The 27,473-nt window shown below is 42.9% G+C and overlaps 1 protein-coding gene and 1 long non-coding RNA gene across 3 annotated transcripts in view; one reads left to right on the top strand and one right to left on the bottom strand.

Moving 5' to 3' along the window:
• Positions 1 to 2,176: 2,176 nt before the first annotated feature.
• Positions 2,177 to 20,920, top strand: LOC310882127. Its single transcript, XR_014572820.1, has 3 exons — positions 2,177 to 14,733; positions 14,812 to 14,874; positions 15,245 to 20,920. It is a non-coding gene; the product is annotated as an uncharacterized lncRNA (long non-coding RNA).
• The window catches only part of FAM20C (FAM20C golgi associated secretory pathway kinase), a 58,127-nt gene continuing 51,147 nt past the window's right edge, over positions 20,494 to 27,473 (bottom strand). For both annotated transcript variants that reach the window (XM_083800368.1, XM_083800367.1), the window contains 5 exons: positions 25,173 to 25,353; positions 24,466 to 24,575; positions 22,776 to 22,857; positions 22,225 to 22,284; positions 20,494 to 21,635 (listed from right to left, as the gene is read on the bottom strand). In XM_083800368.1, the coding sequence (XP_083656494.1) occupies positions 21,383 to 21,635; positions 22,225 to 22,284; positions 22,776 to 22,857; positions 24,466 to 24,575; positions 25,173 to 25,353 (686 nt within the window). In that variant the 3' untranslated portion in view covers positions 20,494 to 21,382. The remainder of the gene's footprint in view (positions 21,636 to 22,224; positions 22,285 to 22,775; positions 22,858 to 24,465; positions 24,576 to 25,172; positions 25,354 to 27,473) is intronic.

Below are 27,473 nucleotides of genomic sequence, written 5' to 3' on the forward strand. Positions count from 1 at the left end.
GCCCAACACCCAGCATTGATCTGAAAAGAAGCAATGGTACAAGACAGTCCTGCCTATTCTGCTTCATGTCTCAGGTTTTATCTCAACGGAACAACACCATGCACATATTAAAATGAGCAGCAGAGATCAGTAGTAGAAGCATCCTCCTGATGTGAGCTGCATTTTCCAATGCAGGGTCTGACAGCAGGAGAATAAGCACAGCTCTCTGCTGACTAAGCTGGGCTCGATGGTGCTTGGTGTTATTTATTTAGCATACCTGGAAAAGACTTGAAGCAGCATCTACCTGATGGGCTCTGGGCTACTAAAGGTAATTTACACTGAAGAAGCAACTTAGAGACAACCTTAAAAGTCACTCAGCTATGAAGAGATATGCGTTAGTATTGACAACGATTCCCTATTAGAGCTGAGGTAGAATTATGATTTCTAGGAAGCAGGATGCAAAGCAGCCAAACAATCACTTAAAATAAGCAGCAAACCCTATTCTGGCACGTACTGCAGAGAGATCTGCTGGCAGTGCATCACGGTATGCTGGTGGGTGAGAAACTGGAGCACAGGAGTTTTACAGGTCATACAAAATACTTTGGAGCTGTTCTGCAATAACTAAGCTTGGGCAGAGAGCACTTCTTTCTGTTCGTTTCACTTAATAAATAAAAATCAGACACCAGTGTCACGGAGAGGCCGTCTGAATCAAGAACTCACATTTTGAAATAGAACTGAATATAAATATTGGATCCCAATAACTCTAAATTTGAAGCACACAGAATTCATCTCAGTCTTTTTTTGTGGCTGAGGGCCTCTGTATCTCTTGCTAGCTTTTGTGGGGAAAACTTCTAAAAAAAAGGCATCACAACTATTTATATTTGTTTGTTTGGTATGGGGTTGAACAGCATCAAGCAGAAAGCCAGAGATGTATTTAGATTCATTTCCCTGGAATACGGGTGGGGATGGACATGTTCTTGATTAAAACTGGGAGTTTAGAAGATTGTTTCCCAAGGTTATTTTTGGTTGCTGGAGTCTGGATCTAAAGCTTGTCGCCTGGCTCCAACCCCTACACATTCATATCTGATTTGGCCAATTTGGAACTTAATCTTTATTTGGAAGCAAAGGAGAGCAACTGTTCACAGATTTTAAGGGATGCCCCAATTTTTCTTAGGACAGTGTAAAGCTATTTGAGGTAATCTGGGTCTTACAAATGCATCTGTTTTGCAGCTTGTCAATATATTTTGTTACCAGATGAAGGGGAGATTGGGAAATCTCTGAAATTCCTTTTGATGTCTAGGGAAAGGAGAAGACTTTTGTATAAGGACACCCACCTGAAAAGTTTTCTCATCACATTGCCCTCCAGAGCAATTTGGCTAAAGGTGTGACATCAAAGTGCATTCAGAAACTGTCAGCATTGTGATGCAGGAGCAGGTTGTCACCGCAAAAATGTCCCCAGCAAGGGTTCAGCTGTGTCCTGGGGCAAGGCATCAGGATGCTCCCAGTGGAACATCAGGATGTGGCAGGATGTCGAGGCCCATCAAAGGGAAGGATCGCAAAAGTCACTGCCTTCTGCTCCCCTCTGCCCTAGGCAGGGCAGGTGTCCCTGCTGGCTTTGCCCTCTCCATGCTTGTTTGTGTGACCAGACTTATGAAGGTTTGACTAAGGGGAGAGCACAGCGTATGGCAGACTGGGAAGAGCAGAGGCTCCTTCCACAGCCGTGCCTCGCTGCATATTCCTACAGGGTCAGATGCTTTTCCTTGCCAGGGATCAAATCCCCCTTAATCCATGGGAGGGAAAGACCCCTGATGCTGCCTTCTTGGTTTCATTATGCAGGAGCAGAGCGGAAACCGTTAGAGAGACCATTTCCAAGCACAGCTGCCCAGAAAACTTCATGGTGTATATTCATGGCATTTCCCTCCGGATGGCAGAGCAGCAAGGATTCTTTGTGTAAACCCCATTTAAAGATTTAATTTAGCTTCATTGCTCTGCTCCCTGAGGTGGCTGGAGCAATGAGAGGAGAGTCACCACTTTCCTTTCAGAGTAAAGCGCTGACAATGAAAAAAATTAAATTTGTATGTTCTGTCCCAACAAACAGTAATTCTAAAGGGAATATTATGTCAGTACTGTGGCTAGTTATTTTTTAGTCCCAGTGGTCTGGGGCTGCACAACAGCCACAAGCATCATATCAGAGTGTCCACTTCCAAAAACCTTTTCTTCTGCAGAGTCAAGAGGATCCAAGAAGAAGTTTTAATTTCAGTCTGGCAGCAGAGAAAAGCGAATGCATGTGGAGTGAGGAGTCAGGAGTACAGACCCACTAGTTCTTCATGAACTGCACATGAGTGTTTTTACACTGAGTTGTTCTACTCAATGCAAAAACATTGAGGATGGCACTGCTGGTCTTATCACAAACTGCTTGACAAACCACTACTCCACTTGCCAGGTGAATTTTGTCAAGTACCTGCGAAGAGAAGCCTGACACTAAAAAACAGTAAACTGCAAAATGTGGGTGACCCTCGCTGGTCTCGCCATTTAATTTGTACATTTTCTTTGCATTCCTCCAACATGTCACTGTTAGCCTGTTTGTATTAGAACTGAGAATTATTTGAATGCAAATACTATGTCTCTGTGTAGGTATTGGTGCATCAAGCAGTCCCTTGCTGCCTTCTCTAGGCCTGTTTCAAACAATTGTTATAGCAGTTCATAATTTTAATTTAAACATTTTTATTAGTAATTCATTTATTATCTGATGGGAAAACTGAGCCTGGTCTCATCTCTTGCTGGACACCTGAGACCTAGCATGTACCTGCACTTTGGAGGTAGAAACCTGTGGCTCTGAGAAGCTTCACTGCTCCCTGAATCATCTGCTGCCGTTCATAGCAGCACCCTGGTCCTCCTGCAGCTGTGCAACACCTACCAGCTATCAACCTCTAAAGCAACAAGTCAATAAGAAAATTGTTTTCTCACTACACCACTAGATGCCCACCTTTCTAGCTAAGTGGTCCAGGGACTGGAAACAAGTTTTTTTCTCTTTGAGCGGTGAATATTCTTGAGCTGTCACAGTGTAGAAGGGTATTTTTTGACATACAGATGACCTCAGTTCTATCTAAGATTTCATGGGTATGTACCCTGGCAAAAAACATTTACCTTCCTCTGAGCAGTGCATTGATTAATACAGTAGTACATGATAATAGCCTAACAATAAACTGATTAATATTTTGATAAATCAGATGTCACACAGTAAACCAGGAGACACTTCTCCTGCTGAATAAAAGATTGTTATCAAGCTTAATGTGAATTTAATAAGAGCACACATGCAACAGCTGGCTCCATGGTGTTCTGGTCGACTATGATGAACTTTCACGTGAAGATGGGAAGAACGTGTATTCTTAAAAAGGAAGCAAACAGAAGACGAGAAAGAGGTCTGTATATATCATACTGTATGAATACTTATTGTTGGTTAAAGATTGACCATAATAACAAAGGATCGTAGGAATAGCTTGCTACTATTGGGGGCAGGGAAGGGTTAACAGGGCCAGGGTCACGTCTCTGGAAAGATTTCATCCTGCTGTGATGAACACAGCTCCTTGACAGCATTCACACAGAGCCAGGAAAACCTTTGCCAGAGCATGTGGTTCTGCAGAGCTGCTCCAACGCCTACAAGGAGACAGCAGGGATGTGGAAATGTTTTCTCTACCCTGGAACATAGCAATATCTGCAGCAAGGGTACTCCTCCAAGGAGCAGTCCAGAGCTGGAGCAGGGTGATGTTCCTGTTGCCCTCTAGATGGTGCAGTCTGATAAAAAATTTGAGGAAAAAAAATGCTTGGATTGCGATCTCTCTTTCTTCTGGGCAGAGGTTTTTAATTGCATTTACAGAAGGGCATATTGCCAGTGATTGGGAACTGGAACACCACAGTGCTGGTAATTCCCTTAAGTGGTGGGATGAGAGCCAGGTCCACGACGGCATATGCATATTTTCTATAACCTGGTGCACTCTTAGGTATTGTACCTTGAGCTATTTTGCACATTAAGTTTCTACCTAAACCATTTTTCTAAAGCTTTTTATATATATATGTATATATATATATATTTAACTTAGGAGTCTGTGCCAGGAAATGCACTGAGTTTCAGAGGTCAGACTGGGAAATATCACAGAGCTGAGTAAGAGACCGGGTTTAATGTTTTTGAGTATTTACAGTTCATAACCACAGGTTCCTGACTGCAAATTTCTACTGAACAAAACCAGTAGTGTATATGCTGTGCTGCAAAGGAGATATTAACAAAGCTGACCATTGTCAAATGGAATTAATGAAAAAAAAAATGAAGACAAGAAAACACAAACAAAAAATAAAAACACTAACAATTGGCAATTCTTAAGAAGCAAAAACTCATGCAAAAAAAGAAATCTGTTTGAAACAGAGGACAGCAATTTGAGGTGAAAGCCCACTTTTGATTTACAGATGAAACAATGACACCACTAGAGTGAAACAAAAGCAACATACACCACTTGAGAAAGAGTGTGTGTACGATGGGTAACGTCCAAAATAAACTGGAAATCATTTGGCCCACAAAATGAATGCAAGTGGAAGATATATAATTGAAAATCCAGAGCAGGAAGGGTTACGGAAGATAAAAAGGGTATTTGTTTTTAAGCAAAACATATCCTAGCAACACCACAGTCCTAATATTAGGTGGAGATACTGAAGCTGACACAGCCATGGGAAAGCGAGAGGTATCCAAAAGATACCTTCTGTATTTGGAAAGCAGATCTCTTCTTGGCTGGTACCTCCTGGTCTGTATAGCTAGGAAAATGTTAGACATCATTTGTCAGTGAAAAAGTCAGATTTGTTCCTAAGAGTACTAGAAGAATTGGCCAAGGAAGTCTCTGACCCATGAGAATTAATTTTTGGGTAGCTTGAGTGGGTCAAAGTCCGGGACTAGAAGGACATTACTGCTGCATTTATACTTGAATGGTACAGCCAGTCCTGCAGGTGGGACATCTTGTCATCCAAGAGGCTGATAAGGAATCCTATGAAGATGAAAAGCATGCACAGGACTATAATTAATGCTAAACAAATAGAAAACAGATAAGGCCTGAGTTTACAAAGTTGGCAATTGCCTGGATGTGGTACGATTGCCAGACTGGAAAATAGGTATATGGGAGAAGGCAGTTTTACCTCCAGTAAGGCAGTTTTACCTCCAGTTGCACCAGTGACGGGACTGTCCATGAGCTGAAAAGTTTGCAAGTGCTGATGGGAGTCTGGGAGAGACTGACACGGCCAAACTGAAAGAGCTTAGCTACAAGAAAGGTTGCAAGGGACCATGACTACCAGCTATACATGGCAGAGTGAAAATGGGCATAGAAAAAGGTGACACATTCAGGCTGGAGAGAAGACACACATTAAGTGGAGGCCATCAGAGGAAGCTGCCAAGGGGAGCAGGCTGCTTTGCTGCTTCCTCGTGGCTTCAAATCAGCTACAGTCACCTTTTAGGTAACTGCTTAAGTCAGATAATTACTGGGCTCAGTCTGGGGACCCCTGGTGAAATGCTGACAGAAGGAAGATCAGGTTTGGATCAGGTCTCAGGTCTTTTCCTGGCCTTTATCTCTGAAGGAATGAAAATTGTCTCTGAAGAAAGATTGATAGAGACAGAGTGTGAGAGGAAAGGGTAAGCTGGGGATTTCCTTTTTCCCCCTTGTTCATATAACTTGAAATCAGTTGCTGCTCATCTCAAGCTTGGTGGGTCTCTTACTCAGTAAAGTAAAACAATGACGTTTTTAAAGGAGGGCTTTGACACATTTTTAAGGACAAGGAGCACCTGTGAGTGCAGCCCCAGCTCCCACCTGTGTGCAGTACAGCCATGCTGGTACAGCATCACACCTGAGCTCAGGAACCTCACTGAGACTTCATTCCCCCATACACAGGCACATTCACTGGCATTTAAGCAATTCACCATCTCCTCCAAGGTAGCACGTTACCTCCAAGACCCAGCAGGCCAATGTGCCATTGCTGTGATGGAGATGTTGGAGTCTGGGCCCTGCTCTGTAGCACTGACAACCCCCTGCCCGTGGATGTCCCTTAGTAGGGATGGACACTTCCACACCAACAACCCAGCAACAAACCAATATAAGAGCTCCAGAGATTAAAATTTGATTTTTTTTTTAATCTTAACAATTTCTTGTCAGTATATAATTACTATTTACCGTGAATTGTTCCTCTCCTGCCCTTTGAAGTGACCTTCGCCCAGACCTGCTGGCCTCCTCCAGGCTGTGAGGGAGGCAGCAGGGTGTGTGACTTCGCTGAGGCAGCCAAGACTCTAGTCAGACCAGGGGACATGGTGGCAAGGCATGTGGCTGGTTTTTGCAATTGGTTGTAAGCTCCGGTCCAGTGGGTTTTTAAAAGTATTATCAGAAGTGAAAGGCTACATTTAAAAATGTATAAGCAGGGGCTTTCAGCTCCACATGCCTTCATTCATAATTCACCAGTGCTCATTTCTATAGAAGATTTGGTATTTTTACAAGGTGAATGTATTTTAAAACCTTTCTTTACTTTGCAGTGAATGTGAGATTATGTGAACTTCTTGAAAAGAGGTAGAGGGAAGCAAGCTTTAGAATAGGGTCTCCCAGATAGCCATGAACTGATTGTAATTTCCATGCAATTCAGCTGTGATTGGGAAATGTTGTTGCATTCCTGTTCATAGTACAGACATGGCTTTGGTGCTGGTAGAGAGACTTTTCCAAAAAGATCTCCAAATTCTTGTCTGGTGACTATCATTATCTGCATGTTTATACCTGAAGCAAAGGAACTACCTGGTGGAAAAGGGGTGAGGTCAGTCTTGTCTCTTCCTCACAGGCCAGAGCGCCAAAATTCTGAAACCAGTTCAGCAGACTGGTCTGGCCTGAAAGTCGCACCAGTGTGTCCTAACACCTAAACCAGCCCTGAAGACAGTTGATATGTAGGGATGACAGAGAGCTCTGTAGATGCTAAGCCAGAATTGGAGCAAATTCTCCGCTGAGTAGGAGACCATTTTCTCAGGAGAACAAGAAAAGAGGTGGCTCCAAGTCCCTGACCCTTGCCCACAGCCACAAGACTCAGTTGCTCTGTTCACTCTCTTCATGTGCAGACTGAAGTTGTCTGAGTTATAAATTATCTTCCAATGCTTTCCCTTGGCAGCAGACAGAAGCTTTTCCTGTAACTCAGTGGGAAAGAGTTATAGCACACTGCAGGTCACTGTAGGCCAGGAGCTGGGCGGACAAGTTCTGGAGAAGTCGGGGCAGACATCAAGTCACAGCACTGCAGGGATAGTCGTGCACAATAGCTGGTCACATTTCAGCTAAGCTGCCTCAAGATATAATATGTGCATATTTCATTTAGCTTTGTTGCAAAGACACACTAAATTGATTTGTCCAAAGTCACCGTCTGTGGCAATATAGGGAATTAAGCTGTGGTTCAGCCCCTAGCTGGGTCTGAGGTGTAAGGCTGTAAGCAGTAATGCATCACACCAACAAGTAGCAGCTCTCTGGCTCCGGGACAGTTTGTGCCAAACATGACAGATGAGTGACATTGTACTTTGAGGGTCATCTCCAAAAGAGCTGGACCATGAGGGCAGAAGGACTCTGATGCAGAGTGAAGATGTGAGGATGCTCAGTGCTGACGGCAGCATGTACCTTTACCCAACTCCATCATGCTCAGGGTCCTGCTGGCACCAGCCACCTGGGTCCTGCTACCCTCTCACCCGTGTGGTCTGTCCACGCAGGCCCAGCATCTGAGCGTGATTGGGGGAAGGACAGAGAAGCTGTTTCCTCTAACGAGAGTTACCCACTGTGTCAGTCTCCACGGTAATTAGGAGCAAAGCACTTTTAAAGCACCTTCCCTGCACCTATTATACAGGCACAGTGTGAGGTGCAGCCATTAATCAGATAAGCTGCTGGAGATAACTGCTAATTGAGAGCAGGCTGAATCCCTGAAGCTCCCCTCCCTCTTCCTACCCGTGCTGAAACGTATAATTTGTTCTACACACTGGTGTTTGAGGGCAGGTTGTGGCAGGTTGGGACTGGAGGAGGGGGTAAGCAGTGCTTATACAATAACAAAACATGCGTAAGTGACATGGCCCTGTCCACATGTGCACACTGGTGAGGATGCTGTGTGTTCTTGTTCCAGCTCTGCAGGGGGAGATAAGGGTGGGTGGATGATAGGAAGGAACTGGGGAATTTCCATGGACCTTTGACTCTGAATGTCCAAATTGGTGGCCTCCAGCTCACCAAATCAGCAACAGGATAAAGTGTTTCTAGCAGGTATCAGAAAATTCAGCATGTTTATCTCATTTGTTTAATGCAAGATTGTGTTGTAATACCCAGTACTTAAAGAAAAGGAAGACTTTTGCAATGGCAGCCTTCCTGAAATGACAGAGCCACTTGTGGGTGAAAGTATTGCTGCTCGTTATCAGACCTCCAGAGAAGGACTATCTGGGACTACATACAGAAATGAAAAGTGAATTGTCATTGGCAGAATAAATCAGGTGGAAATTCACAGAAACCGCTGGAGTTGCACTACAGTGAAATTAGAGTAAGAGGCATCAGCCAGACCCCATGTCCCGGATGTGCTACACCACACTCAGCAACCTCCAGACAAAGTTGCTGCTACCCCTACCACTGTGAATGATCACCTGCTGCTTTATTTTCAAACCCAAAGCTACATTTTCATCCTAATTTCCTTTTCTGCAAATGGCTGCATTTTTCCCCCATCATGATCATGAGCAAAGGATGCTATTAAAAACTGCACTAACTCAGAATTAACTGTGAGAGAGATTTTGACTTGGCCTACCCCTCTTAGGCACTCTTATCCCTCCACTTCATTGCTGGCTCAGGTGGGTGAATAGAGGCATTAGAAATGTGGGGTCCTTGGGACAAAGACAGGTAGGATAGTGCCAGTCTCCCATGTGGCATCTGGAAAGGAACAGGGAACCATTGGTGGATGGAACCAAGACAACTCTTTGTATGAGCTGTTCATGCTTATTTTTGTACCCAGCACAGCCTGATTATCCGAAGAGCAGTCTTTCTGGGACAAATGCAAAGAAGAAAGCCTCTCTCCCTAACAGGGCCGTTTGGGGACAGTCTCTGCCCGAGCTTGTTCCCATGCAATCCCCAGCCAGACTTGGCTCTTTTTCTCCTCCTCTGCTCAGTTTCTCATCCTTTAGGAGATGCCTAGGACTTAGTGATGAAAGCCTGCCTCATTCCCTCAAAGGATCAAATCTGTTTGGCCTGTTTTCCAGCCTGATTGATGTTTATATCTATTAATTGTTTTTCCTCTCATTTTCTGATTTCCTACTGATATCACAGAAAGCCCTGAAGAAAACAATCTTTGATGGAGAATAACATATTTCAAAAGACAACTTCCCACCTCCAAAGTTTGTGGATAATTTGAAGATTGAGTATAAATGGCTTGCAAAGCTGCTTATCAATGTGTTTTTCCTTCCAGTACCTCAAATTATTCATTTCTCTGTGTATGTTAGGCATCCCAAACCCAGGCATTTTCCATAGAAAGGACAGAGGTGTTCCCTGTGTGCTCACTGAGCTATACACCTCTTACATGTCCTGCCAATTTCAATTCTAAACAATATAAAATTTTTAGCATCTACTGTGACAATGACTTGTGTGTTGCTTTATCATCCACATGCATTTGCAAGTGAGAACAGCATGCACTTCCTGAGGCAGACAAACCCTGTGAATTTCTATAGATGGACAAACTGAGATGAAAAAAATGTAGCGAGGTCACAAGATCGCAGGAGTTGAGATGAATTTTGGAACTGGAGATTCTGCTGCCCAGAACTTTTGGCTACAGATAAAGTTACACATTAACCATGGGATGTGACTGTATCTGAGCCAGGTTAAGGTTTTCAACATTTAACAATGCCAAAGTTGGGAATTCAGTGGAAAAAGTCTTTTGAGTCACAATATGTGGCAAACTCATATTCAGGACAGATGGCATTTTCTAAAAGTAGCTGTTTACTCCTAGAATTACTCTTCTTCCTTTCTGTGGCATATCTTCCTCATTCAGTGGTGCTCCTGCCCACAAGCTTGTCTTTTCCAGCATATTTCTTGTGGTAATTTCAACGATCTTTTTTTTTTTAAAAAAAAAAAAAAGAAAAAAGCTATAAAAAAAACTCTCTCTCTGTCTTTGTCTTCTTACCTTCATGTTCCTCTCTCACAACATCCTGTCCTAATTACGGATAAATGTACAATGCTTAGTTATTTTGGAAAACATCTTCCGTCTTCATATAGAAGGTATAATTACAAGGTTAGTTCATCTTGCATTTTGTTCAGCTAAATGTCACACCCTCTATTTGTGTTTTTCTTTCCTTTGTTTCCCTCTGACTAAGGAAATCAAGAATAGATTGCAAAAATAAATATACTTTGCTTCATTTTCTTTTGGAAAACTGATTTCAGCTGTGTTTCCTTTAACCTTTCAAAAAGCACCACAGTCTGTTTCAGGTGTCTGCCACCATGACCCGTCCTTTGTGACAAACTCCTCCTGTTTCTATGCCAGTGTGCAAATCAAGACAGATTAGGATTTTTCCCAGCAGACCCAACAGGAACCATAAACCACGCTTGACCCAAATCATTAGACACCTTACAGGGCAGAACTAAACCCAATTAAGTATCTTGAAGGTGCCATTCTGTGTCAGCCTCATAGTCCCATGAGAAGACTCTGTGGTATTCCTCATAGTCTGAACATTAGATTTTCTGTTATTTAAGCCGTATTTTCTTTCAGTTTGGATTATGACTTTCCACTGGCACCGTGTTCATTAAAAGGCCTTTAAGTCCATAGCAGTATTCTAAAGTGTTGCTCATTAACTCTTGGAAAGCAGACAACCTTTCCTCTTGTATGTTGGAGAGGATGAAAGCACTTGCAAAAGTCTTCGTTATAGAAATAAAAGTAGTCCAAGAAACATAAAGCTTTTTTTCTTCCTGTTCCACATGGGTTGCTCTGTTAACACAGTCTTATGTTATTTCTGGATATATTTATGATAACCCTGGAATACTTTAACACAGATTCTTCTCTTTATGTAACAGCTAGCATTCCTACCATAGTGCCTGGAGGTCTTGCCACTACCCATCACTCTGGTTTCAACACTCGTTTCAGGATTAAAGACACAGATGTTGAATTTTGCACTACTCACAATGGAGAATTATTTGTCTGTTTTTAGTTTTTAGCTCCACGCTTGTTACAAAATGAAAGACATTACAACTCTCAAATGATGGTGTTCTTACTTTGGGCGTAATGGAACTGCAAATGTAATTATTAACTTATTTGCGAGAGAGAGAGAGGGGAAAAAAGTAAGAGAATTCTTATTGGTACTGCAAAAGAAATATGGAAAAAGTGCTGGCTTTGGATTGCACATGATGTGTGTCTGAAAAAAAGGCAGCCAAGTGGGAACCTACAGTGCCAAACTGCAATTAATCCAGGCTCAACAAAGCTTTGAACACAGATTTTCAGCTAATATATATTACCTAGTGCCCTGGAACAGGCAGGCAGCAGCTCCATTTCTCCGGCAAAATAGTTGCCTGTGCAGGCAGTTCACGTGTGCAGAAAAAATCTCTTTCTCTGGGACCCTCGGAGGTTCTGGACTGGCTACTACAGCAGAGAGGGGCTGGTGGGACACCCTGCTGCTCTCCGCTTTGATCCTCACATGCAAGTGCTGCTTCTGGGACTTTGCCTCGTCTGGCAGAAACAGAGCAACGGGATCAGCTAAAGGGGGAAAAAATCCCCCAGACAAAAGACACACTTCACTAAATCCATATTGCATTTGCTGAGTAAAGCCAGCTGGGGCAGATGTCAGTCACTTGCTGGGAAGTGCCAAACACTGCCAGTGACGGAACTATCGCTGCCACTCACCCCCGGGTAGGCTGGTAAGAATAGGTGAGAACAGAAGGATAATGACCTTTGGCTGAAACATGGCAAGGCCACTTTTTAGGAAATAGATGAGTTCTTGAACATTTCCAGCATTTTCTTCTTGTTCTTCTTCATTTTTCCCCTCTGGAAAAATAATTCTTTTTCTTGTTATCCATTTAATGTTTGCTCTTTGGAGTGCTATTTTTCATAACTACTGTGGTTCATTTTTCAAAAAATGGTTATTCTTTCCCTGATGGTATGGTGATAGGGATTTGGGGAGAACACAAATACACTTTTAATGTTAATTAAAAAGAATTTTGAATATACCACAGAACACTCCTGTTGCTGAATTACCACTGGAAGACACTGTTCATCTCCCTTGCCAGTGTAGGACTATTCACCGTGTCTCTTCCCAATTTTCCTGTTATTCTGTCCTTGTTTGGCTTCAGTCTTCTATCTCCACCTGTATTTTAGCTCTTGCTGAAGTGAAAGCATGAAAATTCTCCATTGAATTAATTGTCTTAGAGCCAGTCAGACTTTTGCTGTCACAGCTTTTTAATAAGCCTGGGCATGTAGAGCTTCAACAGCCTTTAATGCTACTTTAAAAGTATGAAAGAGCAGCTTCTTTCATTCACAAGCACCAAGCATATTACTGCAGTCAGGCACAGACCGATGGTCTCATGAGCAACACTTATTTCCACTATTGTTCATGCTCATGCCAAAGATTAATCTCTTTGCCCACAGCAGACTCCTCGTCTGATTTATTCTGCGTATGAAAGGGGACCCTACCCAGGGCTCTGACTCTGTGCAGTTGCTGCAAGGACACCCAATTATCATTTCATCATGTTAGTTTGATTAAATGATAGTCGTGATGAATAGCCACGCTGGCGTTGTGTCCGCTGCTCTTTTGTGTCGCTGTTAACACACTGAGCGCGGCCTGCACACAAGACCAGCCCTTGCCTGGATGCAAAGCCAGCTGAACCCACCAAGAGCCTTTTCTGTGACTTCAGTGGACCTTGGATCAGCCCTCTGACACCAACTGGGATAGGCCGGTAGTCTCAATAATTTGCTTCTTCAATCACAGGAAATTCCGTGCTTCCAGATAGAGCCAGCTCAAACAAATACATATTCAAATGAAAGCACACCATAGGTGGGAAGATAAATATAATTGCACCCAATTTTGCACTTGCACTTGTCCTCTAGGAGCTAAAATGAGATTTTTAATATACTTATTATGAATATGTGCATCTGCTCTGCCATTTTTGCATAATGAGCACATTCCTGATACTTAAAGAATCAGCTTCCTCTCTCTCTAGGAGACAGGCAAAATGAGGCATGCTGTTATTCATGTATTTATTTATTCATTCATTATTTTTTGCTTGAAACATACTGGGCAATCCATCTTGTTCCCAGGAAGACCCCGGGGGCTATGGAGAAGGCTCAGCATTCAGCTCTGAACTCAATTATCACGAATCTCATCCTATAAATTAGAACATGTTGCAGAGAAAGGAGAAAATGCAACTCTCCATAACGCATTCCCTGAAAGAGAGAGAAAAATAGATATTTTGGGACAGTTGCCTTGAGAAACACAGTGACAGGTTCTTCATCCTCCCCTGGATCTGTGCTGCAGGAAGATGCGGGTTCCTTCAAGTGACACTTGTAAGCAGATGTGATTTGCAAGCAGGGTGATTGTGGTGGTCCTCTTGATGAGTTAATTTACAGTAAAAGCTGGACACCTGACTGAGCCTGGCAATAGGGGAATAGGGCTGCAGATTGTGCTGCTGAAGCAGGTAGTGGGACCTGCTCTTTAGCTGATATTGGGGCTTTGCTGGCCTTAAATCTTTTGCTCTATTTAAATAGCGGTCCTATTTAAACACATTTCCTTGTTTCATATCACTTCTTACACTTATTTGGGTTCTGACTCAATCTGCACAACTGAAGTGATCTTTATCGCAGTGAGTGGGCAACTTGTAGCACGCTTGCAGCTTTGCACTGAAGGTTATAAACTGAATATTGAATGATGGCCTTCGGATGCCCAAACGGCACGGATAACCCACCCTATGTTGTATGGGTTTAGATGAGTTGCCGCAAAGGGTTTTGAAGGCTGATGAGCAGATGAGAAGCTTGTTGGCTATTTGAAGCTGTGCCTGACGAGTCAGTTCACCATGATTTCTAGCAGCACAGGGGAAGGTGTAATGAATGGGCTCTCAGACTGCTGTGGGATGCTGTTAGACAGGCAGTGTTCCACAGTCACCAGCATTCAATGTCTGAATTATCCAGTCTGGGGTGCCAAGGGTGGAGACATGGCAGATAAGTGCCTGAACCTGTTAAAAAGTTAATCAAGCATGACAGGCTTGAGATAGGATGCTGTAATAAGAGTGAGGATATGTGAAATGATCTCATGAATATGCAGTAACCTGCCAGCTGGTTTGTATCCTCTTTGAAGATTACATAGAACTGGACAGTCCATATATTTTTCTTCTGATTTCTTAGCCTCCCTGCTTGGTAGGTAACATTTATTTTCACCTGTTGCAAAACTGAGCCCCATGCACATAGCTGAGGTGTTACTGTTTAACCAGGAACCAGATACACCACCACTAGGTCAAATGGCATGCTGGTACAACCATTATGCTCTTTTAATTTTTAACATCCTAGTTTCGAGGGTGTTTTTCAGCAGCTCAGGGAGCAACTCTGTGCCACTGGCCCTCTACAGCTGCTCTGGGCTGGATCCAAAGAAACTTGAAACCACTGGGAAGGTTTCCATTAACTTCACCAGATTAGGTCCTCTGACAGGAAAACACTGATCCTTTCTGGTGAGCGAGGAGGCTTTGTGGGATGGTTCTGCAATTGCCCGTTTAAGAGGTAAAAAAGTCTATTTTTTCCACTGAAGCTGTCATTCAAATACCTGAGTCATGACGCAGCTTTCTAACCTTATTTCAGCTTCTTTGGAGAGAAATTTCCACCAACTTCTTGCATCATATAGCCCTCAGATGGACAATGAAGGTAAAGCATTTGGTCAGGCTATCATAAGGGGGCTCCAGAGGAATATGGGATTTCAGATGAATTATCACATGGTCTCCTATAGATGTCTACTCTATGTGTCAAAAAGTGAGGGCTCTGTAGACAGGAACAACATAAAGAAACTCGCTGCAAACAGTTGACTATAATGTCACTGCCAGCATTTAAACAAAGCTGCAATTACAATGCAAAGACTTGGCTATAGATGCCTCAATTTATAAATAATGAATTTTGGAGCATATTCAGGCAAAGAAAGCATCCATTAAAAATGGAAATCCAGTGCAATTCAGTGAAGCAAACAGCTAACAATCTAGAGAAGAGATAAACAATAATAATAAATTATTTAATCTTATAGCTAAGAAACCCATGAAGACGTCAGCGAGACTATTCATCTGTAAATGGGGCAGGAGAGGAAGAAAACAGGCCTGAAGTCTGCTTCTGTGGAACTCTCACTGGCTTCACTGATTAGGAAGGAGTTGCTTAAAAATCAGCAAAAAGAGTTTGAATTTGATCTGGAAAATGATGTGAACCCCCCTCAATGGTCTACTAGGAAAAGCCTTTTATCTCCACTATTTATGAAGCGCTGCCTGTAGCAAGGACTCTGAGTGCTACTCTAAGAGGCTGCAGAAATGGTAATGGTGAAGCACTAAGGAGGGTATGCCAGAAGGAAAGCGACTTGCAGTTTGGGATAGCCTGATTCTCTCAGTTTACTACTCAGAAGAGGATTTGTCCTCAGTTTCCAAAGCTTAACAGAAGATCAGAACAGTAAGTGGTGCTCCTGGCTCAGGGATCAGTGTCTGCAAGGAAGAGTTTGAGCATCAACTTGCCTTTGTCAATTTTTTCCCCACTTGGGCTTCCACAGCTGTCTTTCTTCCATTTTGCTGACAACTTTAACTTTCATTTGTCATTCAGCTGGGCAGGAGGGTTCAGAAGATGCATGCAGACTGTAGTTCTTGCTTGATTTATGGCACCTTCTGCAGCATCCAGGTGCTCCAGCGAGCAATGCGGACGTCCAGAGATCGCTGTATTTCAGCACGCCCCTGCCACCACCTCTCGAGTGACACCTGCCTGGCGTTAGTACAGCACCAGACATTGGAGGGATGAGATTTTAAATTGTCTGTCTTTCGATTAGGATCTATCTTTAGCCACCCTGGGATGTATTTTGAAGTTATGTCTGTCAGGGTCAACCGAAGCTTGTAGGTGGTTTTATACGTGTCTATTAATCAGTGAGCTCCTTTCTAGAACAGGTGGCAGAAGAATTTATGTAAGGATCCTAATGTTGTTCATTACACTGTCCAAGGCATGACATGACCCAGATTCCCACATTCACAGCAGTGGTGAGTGCTCTGATCTGACACCTCCAATTTTGAGATATTCTGCTTCAGCTCAAGCTGCCAATTCCAACTGCAAGCTGTTGGGTTCAGACCCGTATCTGAGCAAGACTCAAGGCATAACACATGCAGCTTCTGACAAGGGCCAGTGATAGTTGTGTACGAAGGTCATTTGAAAGAGTGGAGCTGATCTCCTAGCACATCAGTCTCCATATAGTGGATTGGACACAAATTCAGACATTCCCCAGCCTTTTCAAAATCCCCTTACTTCCTGAGGCCAACTACATCAAAGTTGCATAAATCCTTGGAAAGTATTTAATATCTTGAAAAAGATGGAGCAGCTGATGGCATGCAGTCCAGCAGCTCTTGAAGACAATCTCTAGACAAACTTTTGCTCTGACCTTGCTTTAGAGGAAAGGGTACTGCTGCTGCCAAATCCATAAGCCTTCCTTTTTGCTTCTGCTTCATTTCTTACACATGACCGGAGCTGGCCTGTCCAGAGTTTTTAGGTCTTTTGGGCCACCAAACTGAGTTGCTTTTAATTCTTTTTTTCCAGACAGTCCCCAAAAACACTGGATGGGTACTTTGCTGAATTAATTTTGATCTGGTCACAGTCTGAGTACTGGCTGGAGGCTACCAATGAATCACTTTCACAGGTATACTGTAAAAAATATTTCAGTGAATGACCAATGGCTAGCAAGTCTATAGAAACAACTGATACCTGGACTAATTTCTGGGAAATTATATTTGCAGTCCTACATTCAGCACTGGAAGGATGCTTGGCTCTATCATTAAGGCTCTAGCATGGGCCCAGCTCCACCCTGGAAACTCAGGACAGTTAGGCTGGGGCCACAAATGCCTTGATGCAGGGACAGCCTGCAGGTGGAGTTTGGAGGTGTGAAGGTGACGATGTAGTTGCTGCAATAGAAGAGAGCAGGGTGCCCACCTAGACCCCTGGGTACCACATAGCCTTGTATGGCCCCACTAGCAGGAGCCACATCACATCACCCTTTGGACACTCCTTCCTCTACCACCCATGTAAGGTGAGCTCATTTTCAGTTTAGTGCCCGAAGGCAGCAGTCGGGCTGAAATTCCATGTTCCCTCCTCCTACGCAATGTTTCCTGCTGTTGCTTACACCGCAACCTCTTTCAGGCTTGCAGCTTGTATATACATCACGGGCTCTGCCCGGTACCACTGATCACAACAGCGATACCTAATTCAAACAATGAGAGTTCTTTTAATTTGTGTGAATTTCCTTTGATGCTTGAACAACATAAAACCAGCAAAACAAAATGAGGCTTTCATCTGTATTACTCAGGAGAATACAGTAAGCTGTTTTAGGCTGTCAGATACAGTTGTAATTAGATGCTTTTAGAAGTATATTATCTATTTTATCTGTTATTTATTGTGCATACTGTATCTATTGTGCTGAACATGTTATGCCCCTGACAGACAACTGCAGATTTCTCAGTATGTTATTGTCTGGATGCCGTTCCTACACCATTTCTGAGAGTCGGAGACAAACCAATTGGATTCTGACATTTATTTATCTTCTTAGAGCAAATCTTTTTGTCTGGGAGATACGTAGGACTCCTAAAGAGATGTTACACCACCTCGTGCTAATCCTCCTTAGCTCAGGGATTACTGACCTAACGCACAGTGACAGCCCTTTCGGAGCCAGCAGCTCGCACTGCGGTAAACTGCTGCCACGTGGGCAGGCAGAAGTGTGCGACCTCCGTACATCAAACCCCCAGTGCCCTTTCTATGACACCCCCCCAAAAAACAAGCTGTCCTCATGCAAAGGGGCCCTCAAATTACAACTACTGCTGGAGGAGCTCAGAGAGCTCCTGCTGCCCACGAAGGACTCATTTCACCCCTGGAGGGCACTGCCCCTTGCCTAAAGGCTCAGAAATACCAAGGAGGTTTTTAAGAGAAGAAATTCAGGCCAGATGCTAGCCCTGTCTTAGCACAATGTGGATGCCCCCAGAAAGCAGAGGCTTGCCCCTCCCTGGGCTGTACAGAGCTATTCCCTAGGCTGTTTTAGCCCAGGAGCTGAAAGGCAGCAATGAGTTCACTCCCCTGATCTCCTGTCTGTCATGCCCGCTCATCTATACCCACATCAAAAAGAAATACTGGAAGAAGGCGGTAATTCCTTCCCCTTCCCAAATACCTAGAGAATTAATGAGTCAAAACTCTAGCTACCTGGCAGCACAACTACAAACACCGCAGAGCTTCCTGGTATATACTGAGAAGCTCCACAGCCTGTTTCATTAAGCAGCCCTTCCACACACAGCAACCTCCTCCAGGTCAGCCCCAAGTCCTCAGCCCCCCCAGCTACACAAAGGGCTTGAACTCAGCTGTTGCCATTTATTGCCTGAGCACCCCAACCTGTATTTGGGCTTGCACTACTTAGGTATGGTTAATTCACCCCAATTTCTCACCTGAAGCACAAGGGAAAGGAAACTTCTCCCAGTTTCTTAGTTAACACCTCCCTTCTTCCAAGGCACTTTCAAGTCCTATCCTACAGAGAAGACCCCCCACCTTTTCTGTATGTGTAATTTAGGATCAGAGGTAACCAAGGATTGCTGTTTACTGAAGACAAGAATAATTTCTGTAGGATTACAAAGGGCTGTAGCACAGAGCTTGCAAGGGGAAGCATCAAAGTTCAGGAAATGGAAAAACTTGGAGACCTGATGGAGATGGTTATAATATAGCAAGGACAAGTAACCTTTACTTAATTATTCTACATAAATACTGCTAGTTAGCTTATACAAATTCCAATTTATAACAGTGAGTTTGTATCTCTGACCACACCAAGCAGCCCTCTGCAGAGACCTTCAGCTTGAACCTCCCTGCCAGGAGCTCCTGACCTACAGCCCAGCCTCTAAAGAACAAAGATCCTCACTGCGTTTGCTCCTCCCTCAGCTAAGAGGCTGCCAAATGCTGCTTTCCAAAAGAAAATCAGGTTTGCAGACCCAGAGCCCTGGCTGACCTGACCCCAAGAGCAGAAAGCAGAGCTTTTCCCATAGGAGATGCTTTTATTGTCCCTGTCTCACAATCTCACAGAGAGAAAAAGCTGCACCTGCAGGAAAATCACAGCCAGGCACTGAGGATTAAGCAGGGGAGGCAAATTGAGTTTGTTGAGGGAGGAAGAGAGCGCAAGGACATGCAGGTAGTCCTTTGTAACCCCTGAGGGATGAAGGATACAGATAAGTATGTAAAACCCATCTCACAGTTTTGCAATCCGTTTTTTGCATCTCTTGGATAAATGAGAGGGAGTGGCAGTGCAAGTGCTGTGTTGCAGAGAAAATCCTCAGTACCGCAGCTGGATCTCAGGAAGTGTAAAGAGCCACAGGGTAACATAGAAATTTTCCAAGTGCATGGACAGCTGCAGAATCTGAGCTGTTCTGTCATCTTTGCATGCCATGTATGTGAGAGTCGTGGGAATTTAAAATGGGTAGTAAAATAGTAACAAAGGCATTTTTTAGTGATCATGTATCAACATAAGAAGTGAATGACATGATAGAGCAGTTCTTCCTCTTGTTCACAGTGTGAATACTGCTGGGTTATGCTGTAATGCCTCTCTTTTAATCTACCTGGCTACAAGCTTTTAAAATATGTGTTTATAAATCCTTGAGAAGAAAGACATAAAATGAAACAAATGACAGCTGAGAATTATGTCTGTGATGAATATTGTCATAATAAATTCTCTCCTCCACCCAAAAGAGTGGTGAGGGATTCCTTCTGTACCACTCCACGTTTTTACAAGTCAAATACAGCCACTTGTTCAATTTATAGCTTGCTTTTGGCCTGAAAGTCTCAACACATATTACACAAGCTCAGCTGTGCATGATTCAAAATTATTTGCTTGAGAATACTGTGTTTCTAGATAATGTTAGCTGAGATTTCCTACTCTTCAAGGGCTTTTGCAACCCAATCCAGAGGAACTGATGATCTAAATTTTCTGGGCAGTGTGTCAAGCCATAATCTTTTAAAGGTGTGGCTATACAGTTTGTTTCTACAGCTATAATTGCAAGAGGAAGGGATGCTGAAATGATAATCAAAATAATGCTTTCATACTAAAGATTAGCCATTTTCAATGTTGTGTTCCTTATCAGAGTTGTACTGTATATTAGTCACCAGCTCCCTGCTTTAGCCTGACTTGCTGTTACTACAGAAGGGGACAACAATTTAAACAACTACTTCTGGAATATTTGGGTGATGTACACAGCTTTGCCCTGAACAAGATCTGCAATGAAAAATGAATCCATTTACACGTGATGGCTACACATTTTGCCATATCTTTATTGCACTTTAACCACATTGCAAACAATTCCACAAAAATGCTGCAAAAGTAAGCCTAGAGCTGCTGAAAGCAGCTTTTTACCCATATATGTATATATTTACACAAAACTATCAAAAGCAAAGTTGAAAAGTAGCAGCTCAGCTATGATAGTCTAGAAAGATAAGAGCTGCCACCTCCTTAAGGATAAATAGTACAACTTGTCATTTTACATCACTTTGTAAAACCAACATTCAAGTATTCCTGTCAATGCACAATTAGTGAAATTCCCTTCCGGTAACCACTGTTTTTATTATTATTATTATTTGCCTTTAAAAGTTCATAATGCCTTAACCCTTTAAATGCTGAGTAGCTGGAAAAAAAAAGCATTCAATTTAAATAAGATACAGTGGATTAGAGCACTTAAAGGGTTAACACAAAATACTAAGTGGACTGTCACCACAAATAAAGTGTGAGTCACAAAACTATGCCGTCCCTCTTAGTTAAATTTGGTAGGTAGGTCTGGGGTTTCATAGATATACCATACATAAATAGAAAATATTAAGTAAAGGCCTCCTTTCTATACAAAAAGGACAGGAGGTGTTTTGCTATCAGACTGTTGTCTGTCACTGAATATTTTCTCAACCTTTTCATAATCTCTTCTTAGGAACTAATGAAAACGCATCACGTTAGACTTATTTTTCTTAATGAACTAATCCTTTGCAGAGTCTACACTTTACCTACTCTGGGAACAATTACATCTCATTTCTGAATTCACTGAATTCACAAAGTGGCATACACAGTCTTTTGCAAGACTTTTTTTTTTTCCTTTTTGAATCTTCTTTATTTGGCTGGTAAAAATGTAGTCTTGCGATTTCACTACCTCTCGGTCGCAACAGTGTTAACATCAGTGTTAAAGTCATTTTCAACCACATTGTCATAACCATCCTTTTCTATACAGTCACTAACAGCCTTGAGGACAATCCGCAGCCGCCTGTCCATCGCCTCCAAGTGAGGCTGGTAAAGAATGGGAGCTATTTTATCTTTTAGCAAAGATTCCTTCATCAGGAGACTGAGTTTGTACTCCTCCTTGGCTAACAACTGTAATCGCAGATAGGTAGACTTCCTTATTCTAAAAGAAAAAGGAAAAAAAAGCAAATTAGTATTTTCACCACTATTGATCTCAACAGGGCTTGTAGTCAGCATAGTGATAACAGAGTAAAAATGTTACTATGTGATCTGAAACGATCAGAACCAGACAGTGTCATACTCTGAATTTTCCAATTTTCACCTGGCTAGGAGCGCTTAGAGATGGGCATAATCTCATGCAAAATTGAAACTCTAAATATCACTTGTCCTCTGAAAATCTTGGCCAGGGGCATCGAGGAACAAATACCTTTGGGAAGCACTCAAACAAGATCGGGGGAGTGTTCCCACTTGACTCCAATGGGATGTGTATGTTGCCTTAATAAAGCCACATCTTAATAAAGCCTCTCTCACAACAGCTCACAGCTATGCTCCTGCTGGAAGATCTTGACTCAGTAAAGCACTTCAGCACATCAGTGCCAATGCTCGGGGCTAGCTCAGGTCAGGCTCTTCAGGCAGGATCACAGCATCTCCTTGTCTCCAAGGTTCACAGCAGAAGATGCACTTGAACATTTCAGTCCTACTAGTGGAAACAACTGTATAAAATGGGGAACAACTACAGAGATGAAACATACCTGCAGCACTGGTTTAAAGGCACCAATATGGAAAGTTCATCATGGGAATATTTTCCAAACCTGTTTAAAGGTAAGAACAAAGATGTGACAAAAGCTGTTTTGAAAACTCACTCACTCACTTCTTTTTTTGTTTGCTTCAGGAAATGGAAGTAAAAAGTTCATAGTTGTGTATGTTCTGCTTAACTGGACTGGAGCTGAGGAAATCTGGACTCCAAGTTCAGCCACTTATTTTGAATAGATGCTATTGTATTGGTGGGTTTCAGTTTTTCTGTTCTGAAATAGGGGAAAAATATTTATTTTGTACCCTGCTCTACTAAAGTGTTCTCCTTATAAACTCTGAGGTATGGACAAGGCAAACCTGTGCCTGACCAGCACATAGCATAGAAGAGTTTGGCTTCCCTTTGGAGTTTGTAATATTGCCCTATTATACGCATAATTGCTACTAAATTGTAAATCACAGGATGCAGAAATCATCTTATAATGGCTACTATAAAGTAATTAGTTTGGTCAAAATTGTTTGATTGTTCAAAATGATTATTAAAGGTACTTACCCTCTTCCATTATCTAAGTGGATAATAAATGTTTCATTTCCAAATTTTTCAAACGTTTCATAGTGATGTCGATCCATGTTACCTATAGAATAAAGACAAGAAAGACCAGACCATTCTCACTCAGGCTCGCTGGGTGTGCAGTCCAGAAGAATGCCAAAACCATGGTTCAGCAAGAATCCCAACACTCCCCAAAGGTAGAAGGTGGAAAAAATTACAGATCTACTGGCACTATTCATTTCTACTGTGGAAACCCCAAAGTATGATACTACAAAATGGGCTTTTATGCTAAACTGTACCCATAAATTCCCTGGAGAATCCCCGAACATCTCCTTTAAACGTCTCACCATCAGAGCCTCTGGGAGAGAAGATGAGTTTTTCTGTCTCCCTGTAGCTTTTACTCTTAAGCTCTAGAGGACCTATCAGGAGACAAAAATAAACCTTCCTACTCTCCAGAAAACCCTCTCCTGGAGTACACCAAGGGAAATTCCACTCGAGAACGATGGCATCTCAATGGCCTGTTCATCCACAAGGCAGCCACATCCTGAGCCAGCACAGCTTCGTCACTGAAAATGACACCAACTGCTCCAAGCCTCAGTCTATGTGGAGCACAGAGCAGCAATGGTATGCATGCTGGGTGCAAGGTTTAGCTTAGGGGGGGAAAACGCACCCTTCAAACAGGGATGATAATCCATATGACTTCACTAATATTTTTGAACCATGACCAAATACCCTGTTTTAACTTGGTTAAGATCTTTCCCCAAATTTCTGTCTGTCTGGAAACCCAAAACAATCTTATGGCTCTAACATTGGGATTAGGGTCCTCCTGGTACAGCTGAACAGCTCTGTTTGGGCACACACGTCAGTCCGATGCATGATCTCCCTTTTACGGTCAATGTGCAGAGTATTAGTGTCAAGCTATGAATTTTGTCTTCATGATGTGGACTTTAGTCACTTCTAGATGCAACATATGGCTCCTGAGCTGGGACTTGGCCTCTCCTGCTGCAGTCAACTGCAGAAACCTCAGTAGTGGGAATGGCAGAGGATACGTCCATGTTAGCACGTGTCCAAGGATCGAGTATGTGTGCTGGCACCGTGCAGTTATATTGGCTGCAGCAGGACAGGTTTCATGTGCAAATGTCTTAGTGTTAACCACTGAGTAGGCTTGGAATAGGTCACTGTTATCTACTTGTTAAAAAATTACTTAACTGTGGTCAGGTTACCTAAACAGAAAAATCTTCCTGTTATTTACTGCAGTTGCCTTCATGACAAATCAATACTTCTCCACCCCCCAGTCCCAACCCCCAGGTTTACAGAGAAAGCAGCAGTGACTACTGCTGGAGGATGAAAACAATGTGCCAATAACCAACGATCCTTGCACAGGCATACATTACAATGGCAAGGCACTCACTGAAGTGAATTGTGAAGCCCTTAGCTGCTGTGAAGGAGACTAGCATGACCTGCATTCATCACTGTGCATTTCTGAACATCTTTGTTCTTTTAATCTGCGCTGATGGGAATACATAACCATGTAAATCTGCATTTTCTCATAATCATCTAGAATGGCATATACTGTAAATGCAGCTTCAACCATGCTTTAGTAAATTGCTGAGCTATGCAGAGCGGTGTAGAAAGAAGTGGTTCTTATTCTAATTAAATGTTGCATTTAATTTTTGAAAGAGATGAAACATACCCATTAGGAAATCAAAAACTGTCATATCCATTATATCCAGAATTCTGGTCCCACTGTCATACGGGGGTGTTTGTTTAACCTCTTCACAATAATCTGGATCAACTTCCCATCTGGAAAAGCCGATATTTTGATATTTTATGTGACATGCAAAGCTTACCGAGTATTAAAAAAAATAAATTGTTATTTTGCGAAGATCTAGTTGTATCATGTTAAACTGAGGACAGGGTCAGGTGGAGGCAGCAGACTCTTCAGGCTGCTTTCAGTAATCCGAGCAACTGCTAAAGATTGTGACTGATTAAAAAGGAAGGAAAAAACACGACTGGAAACTATGAGGCTAACAGCTTCAAGATTTAGGAGACCAGCTGCACCATCAGTCAAAAACATTTGAGACTTATTTAGGGCTGAGGAGAGCAGTGAATCTTTCTCTTTCTGCTAGGACTTAGGTCCCATTGCATCCTTTCAAAAGCCACTGCAGGTATGTATCCCACCAGGGAATTATGCCATTGAAGGTCATTTCAGGTTCAGACCATAATGCAGAGCTCCTTGCAAGCACAAGTATTCTGTCCCTTCCCAGGAGCTGGACCCACCGAAGGAATGCAAATGTTCTCCTAAGCTTTAGTGCTTTAGATCAGGTAAAAGAAGCACTGTTTTATCTTTTTATTGACATTCACAGCAGGTGAACGAACCCTTTGCTCACCGCTACTCACTCTGCTTTTTTGCGCTTGTGGTAGGAACGTCTCCAAGGGTTTCTCCAGGTCTTCCTTTTAGCTAAGGACAAATCAGGAAGGAAAGCAGCTAGAGACCCTTCAATCTGATCTGGTTTTCCACACAGGGCATGCTCAGTTGAGCAGTAGTAGGAGCATTCACCATAGAAGCAGATGTTGTTGGCTGGCAAATAAAGAAAAACAGTTTTAAAGCCTACTCTTAAATTAGTGTTCAAGAATTCATAAAAATACTGATGCGTGCAACGGAACATAAGCAGAAATAAAGCCCTAACCCAGAACCCACCGTTACCATGCATAGTTCTCTTCCACTGAAACCACTAGAAAGACTGATTTATTTCAGTGGCTGGGATCACGCCCTGTGATGAGCTCTCTGTGACTACTTCCAGTTTATTTATATTCCAAAACCACAAAATATATGTTGTTTTTTTTTTTCCTTTCAGTCCCAGACTGACAAATATTTTTGCATATATTTGTTACCCCAAGCTAACTGGGGTGGCTGAAACCCCAAATCCTGTGGGCGAACAATGACATGACCAAAATTAAGCCTCTTTCCAAATCTTGGTTCACTTCTTTAAGAACAGACAAAAAACTTTCATCCGATTACTTGCTGGTGTGAGAAGAACTGGCAGCTTTACCAAGGAGAATTATGCAGCACGCAGACTCGTGTTGGGGTGTGTGGGGAAGGTGGAAATAGCACAGAAGTAAATCTTTCACCACACATCCCAAACAGAAATTTTCTCCTCCACACATCACATTACTCCATCAACCACAGAAAAAGGACCTGCAGCGGATTTGGGGTGTTTGTTAACCTGAAGTTTCCCCAGAGCTCCTACCACACATACCTGTACCACCAGGAACCATCCACCTTGTTACAAGAACCCCCTTCCCACTGGAGGTGGGAGAGAGCAGTTCATCCCCAGACCCCAGCATTGGACTATGAACAAGAATAGGATCATGATGCTGATGTTGTCGGAGTGCAACAACTCTTCCTACAATTGCTTTGTGAACATAAAATGTCATTAGAGGAGGACTGTGCCCTTTGCTTACAGTAGCACAAGGATGCAGAAGTCACATTGCTTCCTAATTCCCCCCAAGGCCTCTAAATTCAAATATTGCTTCTGAGCTACTCTCCCTTTGGGCAGGATCAGTGTAAAGGAGGCAGGAAGGGCTGGTGAGTAGATGGAGTCTATTTTCTGCCTGCTGCAGAAGCCCACGTGGCTCCAGGAGGCAAACTGGTGTGGTTTCATCGCCGCTGTGCCCTGCAGCACCGTGCTCTGCCCATTGCTGCGATGTCCCCTCAGCCCTGGGGCACATCCCCGCAATCCAGAGCCCGCCTAGGGCTGGCAAAGCACCGGTGGGACTGGGGCACTGCTGGTGTGCAACAGAAAGGAGATAACGGGTGAAGAGGTCAAGGAGCCATCAAGGCAATCCCCAATGCCATCAAGGTAAGAAGAGGGATGGAGAAGCTGGGCACAAGGCTGCAAGTAGGGAAGGAGGAACACAAGAATGCGGAGAAGGTCTTGCGATGGTTTTGATTGCATTAACTAGCCATATTACATGGTTCTGACTGCTAATCCTGGAATTACATCAAATAATCGGACTAAAAGGATGATGTTTTACTGCTTGGCAGTTTGAATCAGCTCTTTATTCCCAAGCCTCTATCGATGGTCATCGGATCTGTCCATCACACTGTGGTTACTTTATGCTGGACACACACTTTTCAAATCTCTCTGTTGTGACTGGCTTCGAACGGCCACCCACCTCTCTGTCCTCAGGTACAATTCCTACCCGAACTGCATATTTACATTCACACAGTTGGCTCATACCAGTTAAACACATCCTGATTCACTCCAGAAATATTTACCCTGTGGTCAAAAACCTCGCCGACAATTACTGAAAGAAAAGTGCTTAGGAGAAGAGAAAATAAAGAACAGAAATAACAAAAGCAAGAAAGGGAACACTCAGAATGCCTGCACTTTTCATTCTGTTATTAAAATGTTTTATTGTGCAGAATACCCTTAAAAATATTTTTAAAGCTTCTCCTTACATTTAAGATATACTTAGTCCCTTAACAGTTTAACTAAAGGAACAGCGGTTTGAGCCTTCGCGTGAGCTAAGAAATGACCACGTCCTTGGCCATAAAGCCACTTGGCGTGGCGATTGCTGATGAACCCCAGCACAAGCCTTGGCGCAGCTCATCGCATGATATACCTAACTTGTAAACAGAAACCCCACTCATTTTTTCTTCTTTTCACCAGGTTAAATGAATCTGAATCCCTCTGC

This window comes from Anser anser (genome assembly GCF_964211835.1).
Source record: "Anser anser genome assembly, chromosome: 15".
Lineage (NCBI taxonomy): Eukaryota > Metazoa > Chordata > Aves > Anseriformes > Anatidae > Anser > Anser anser.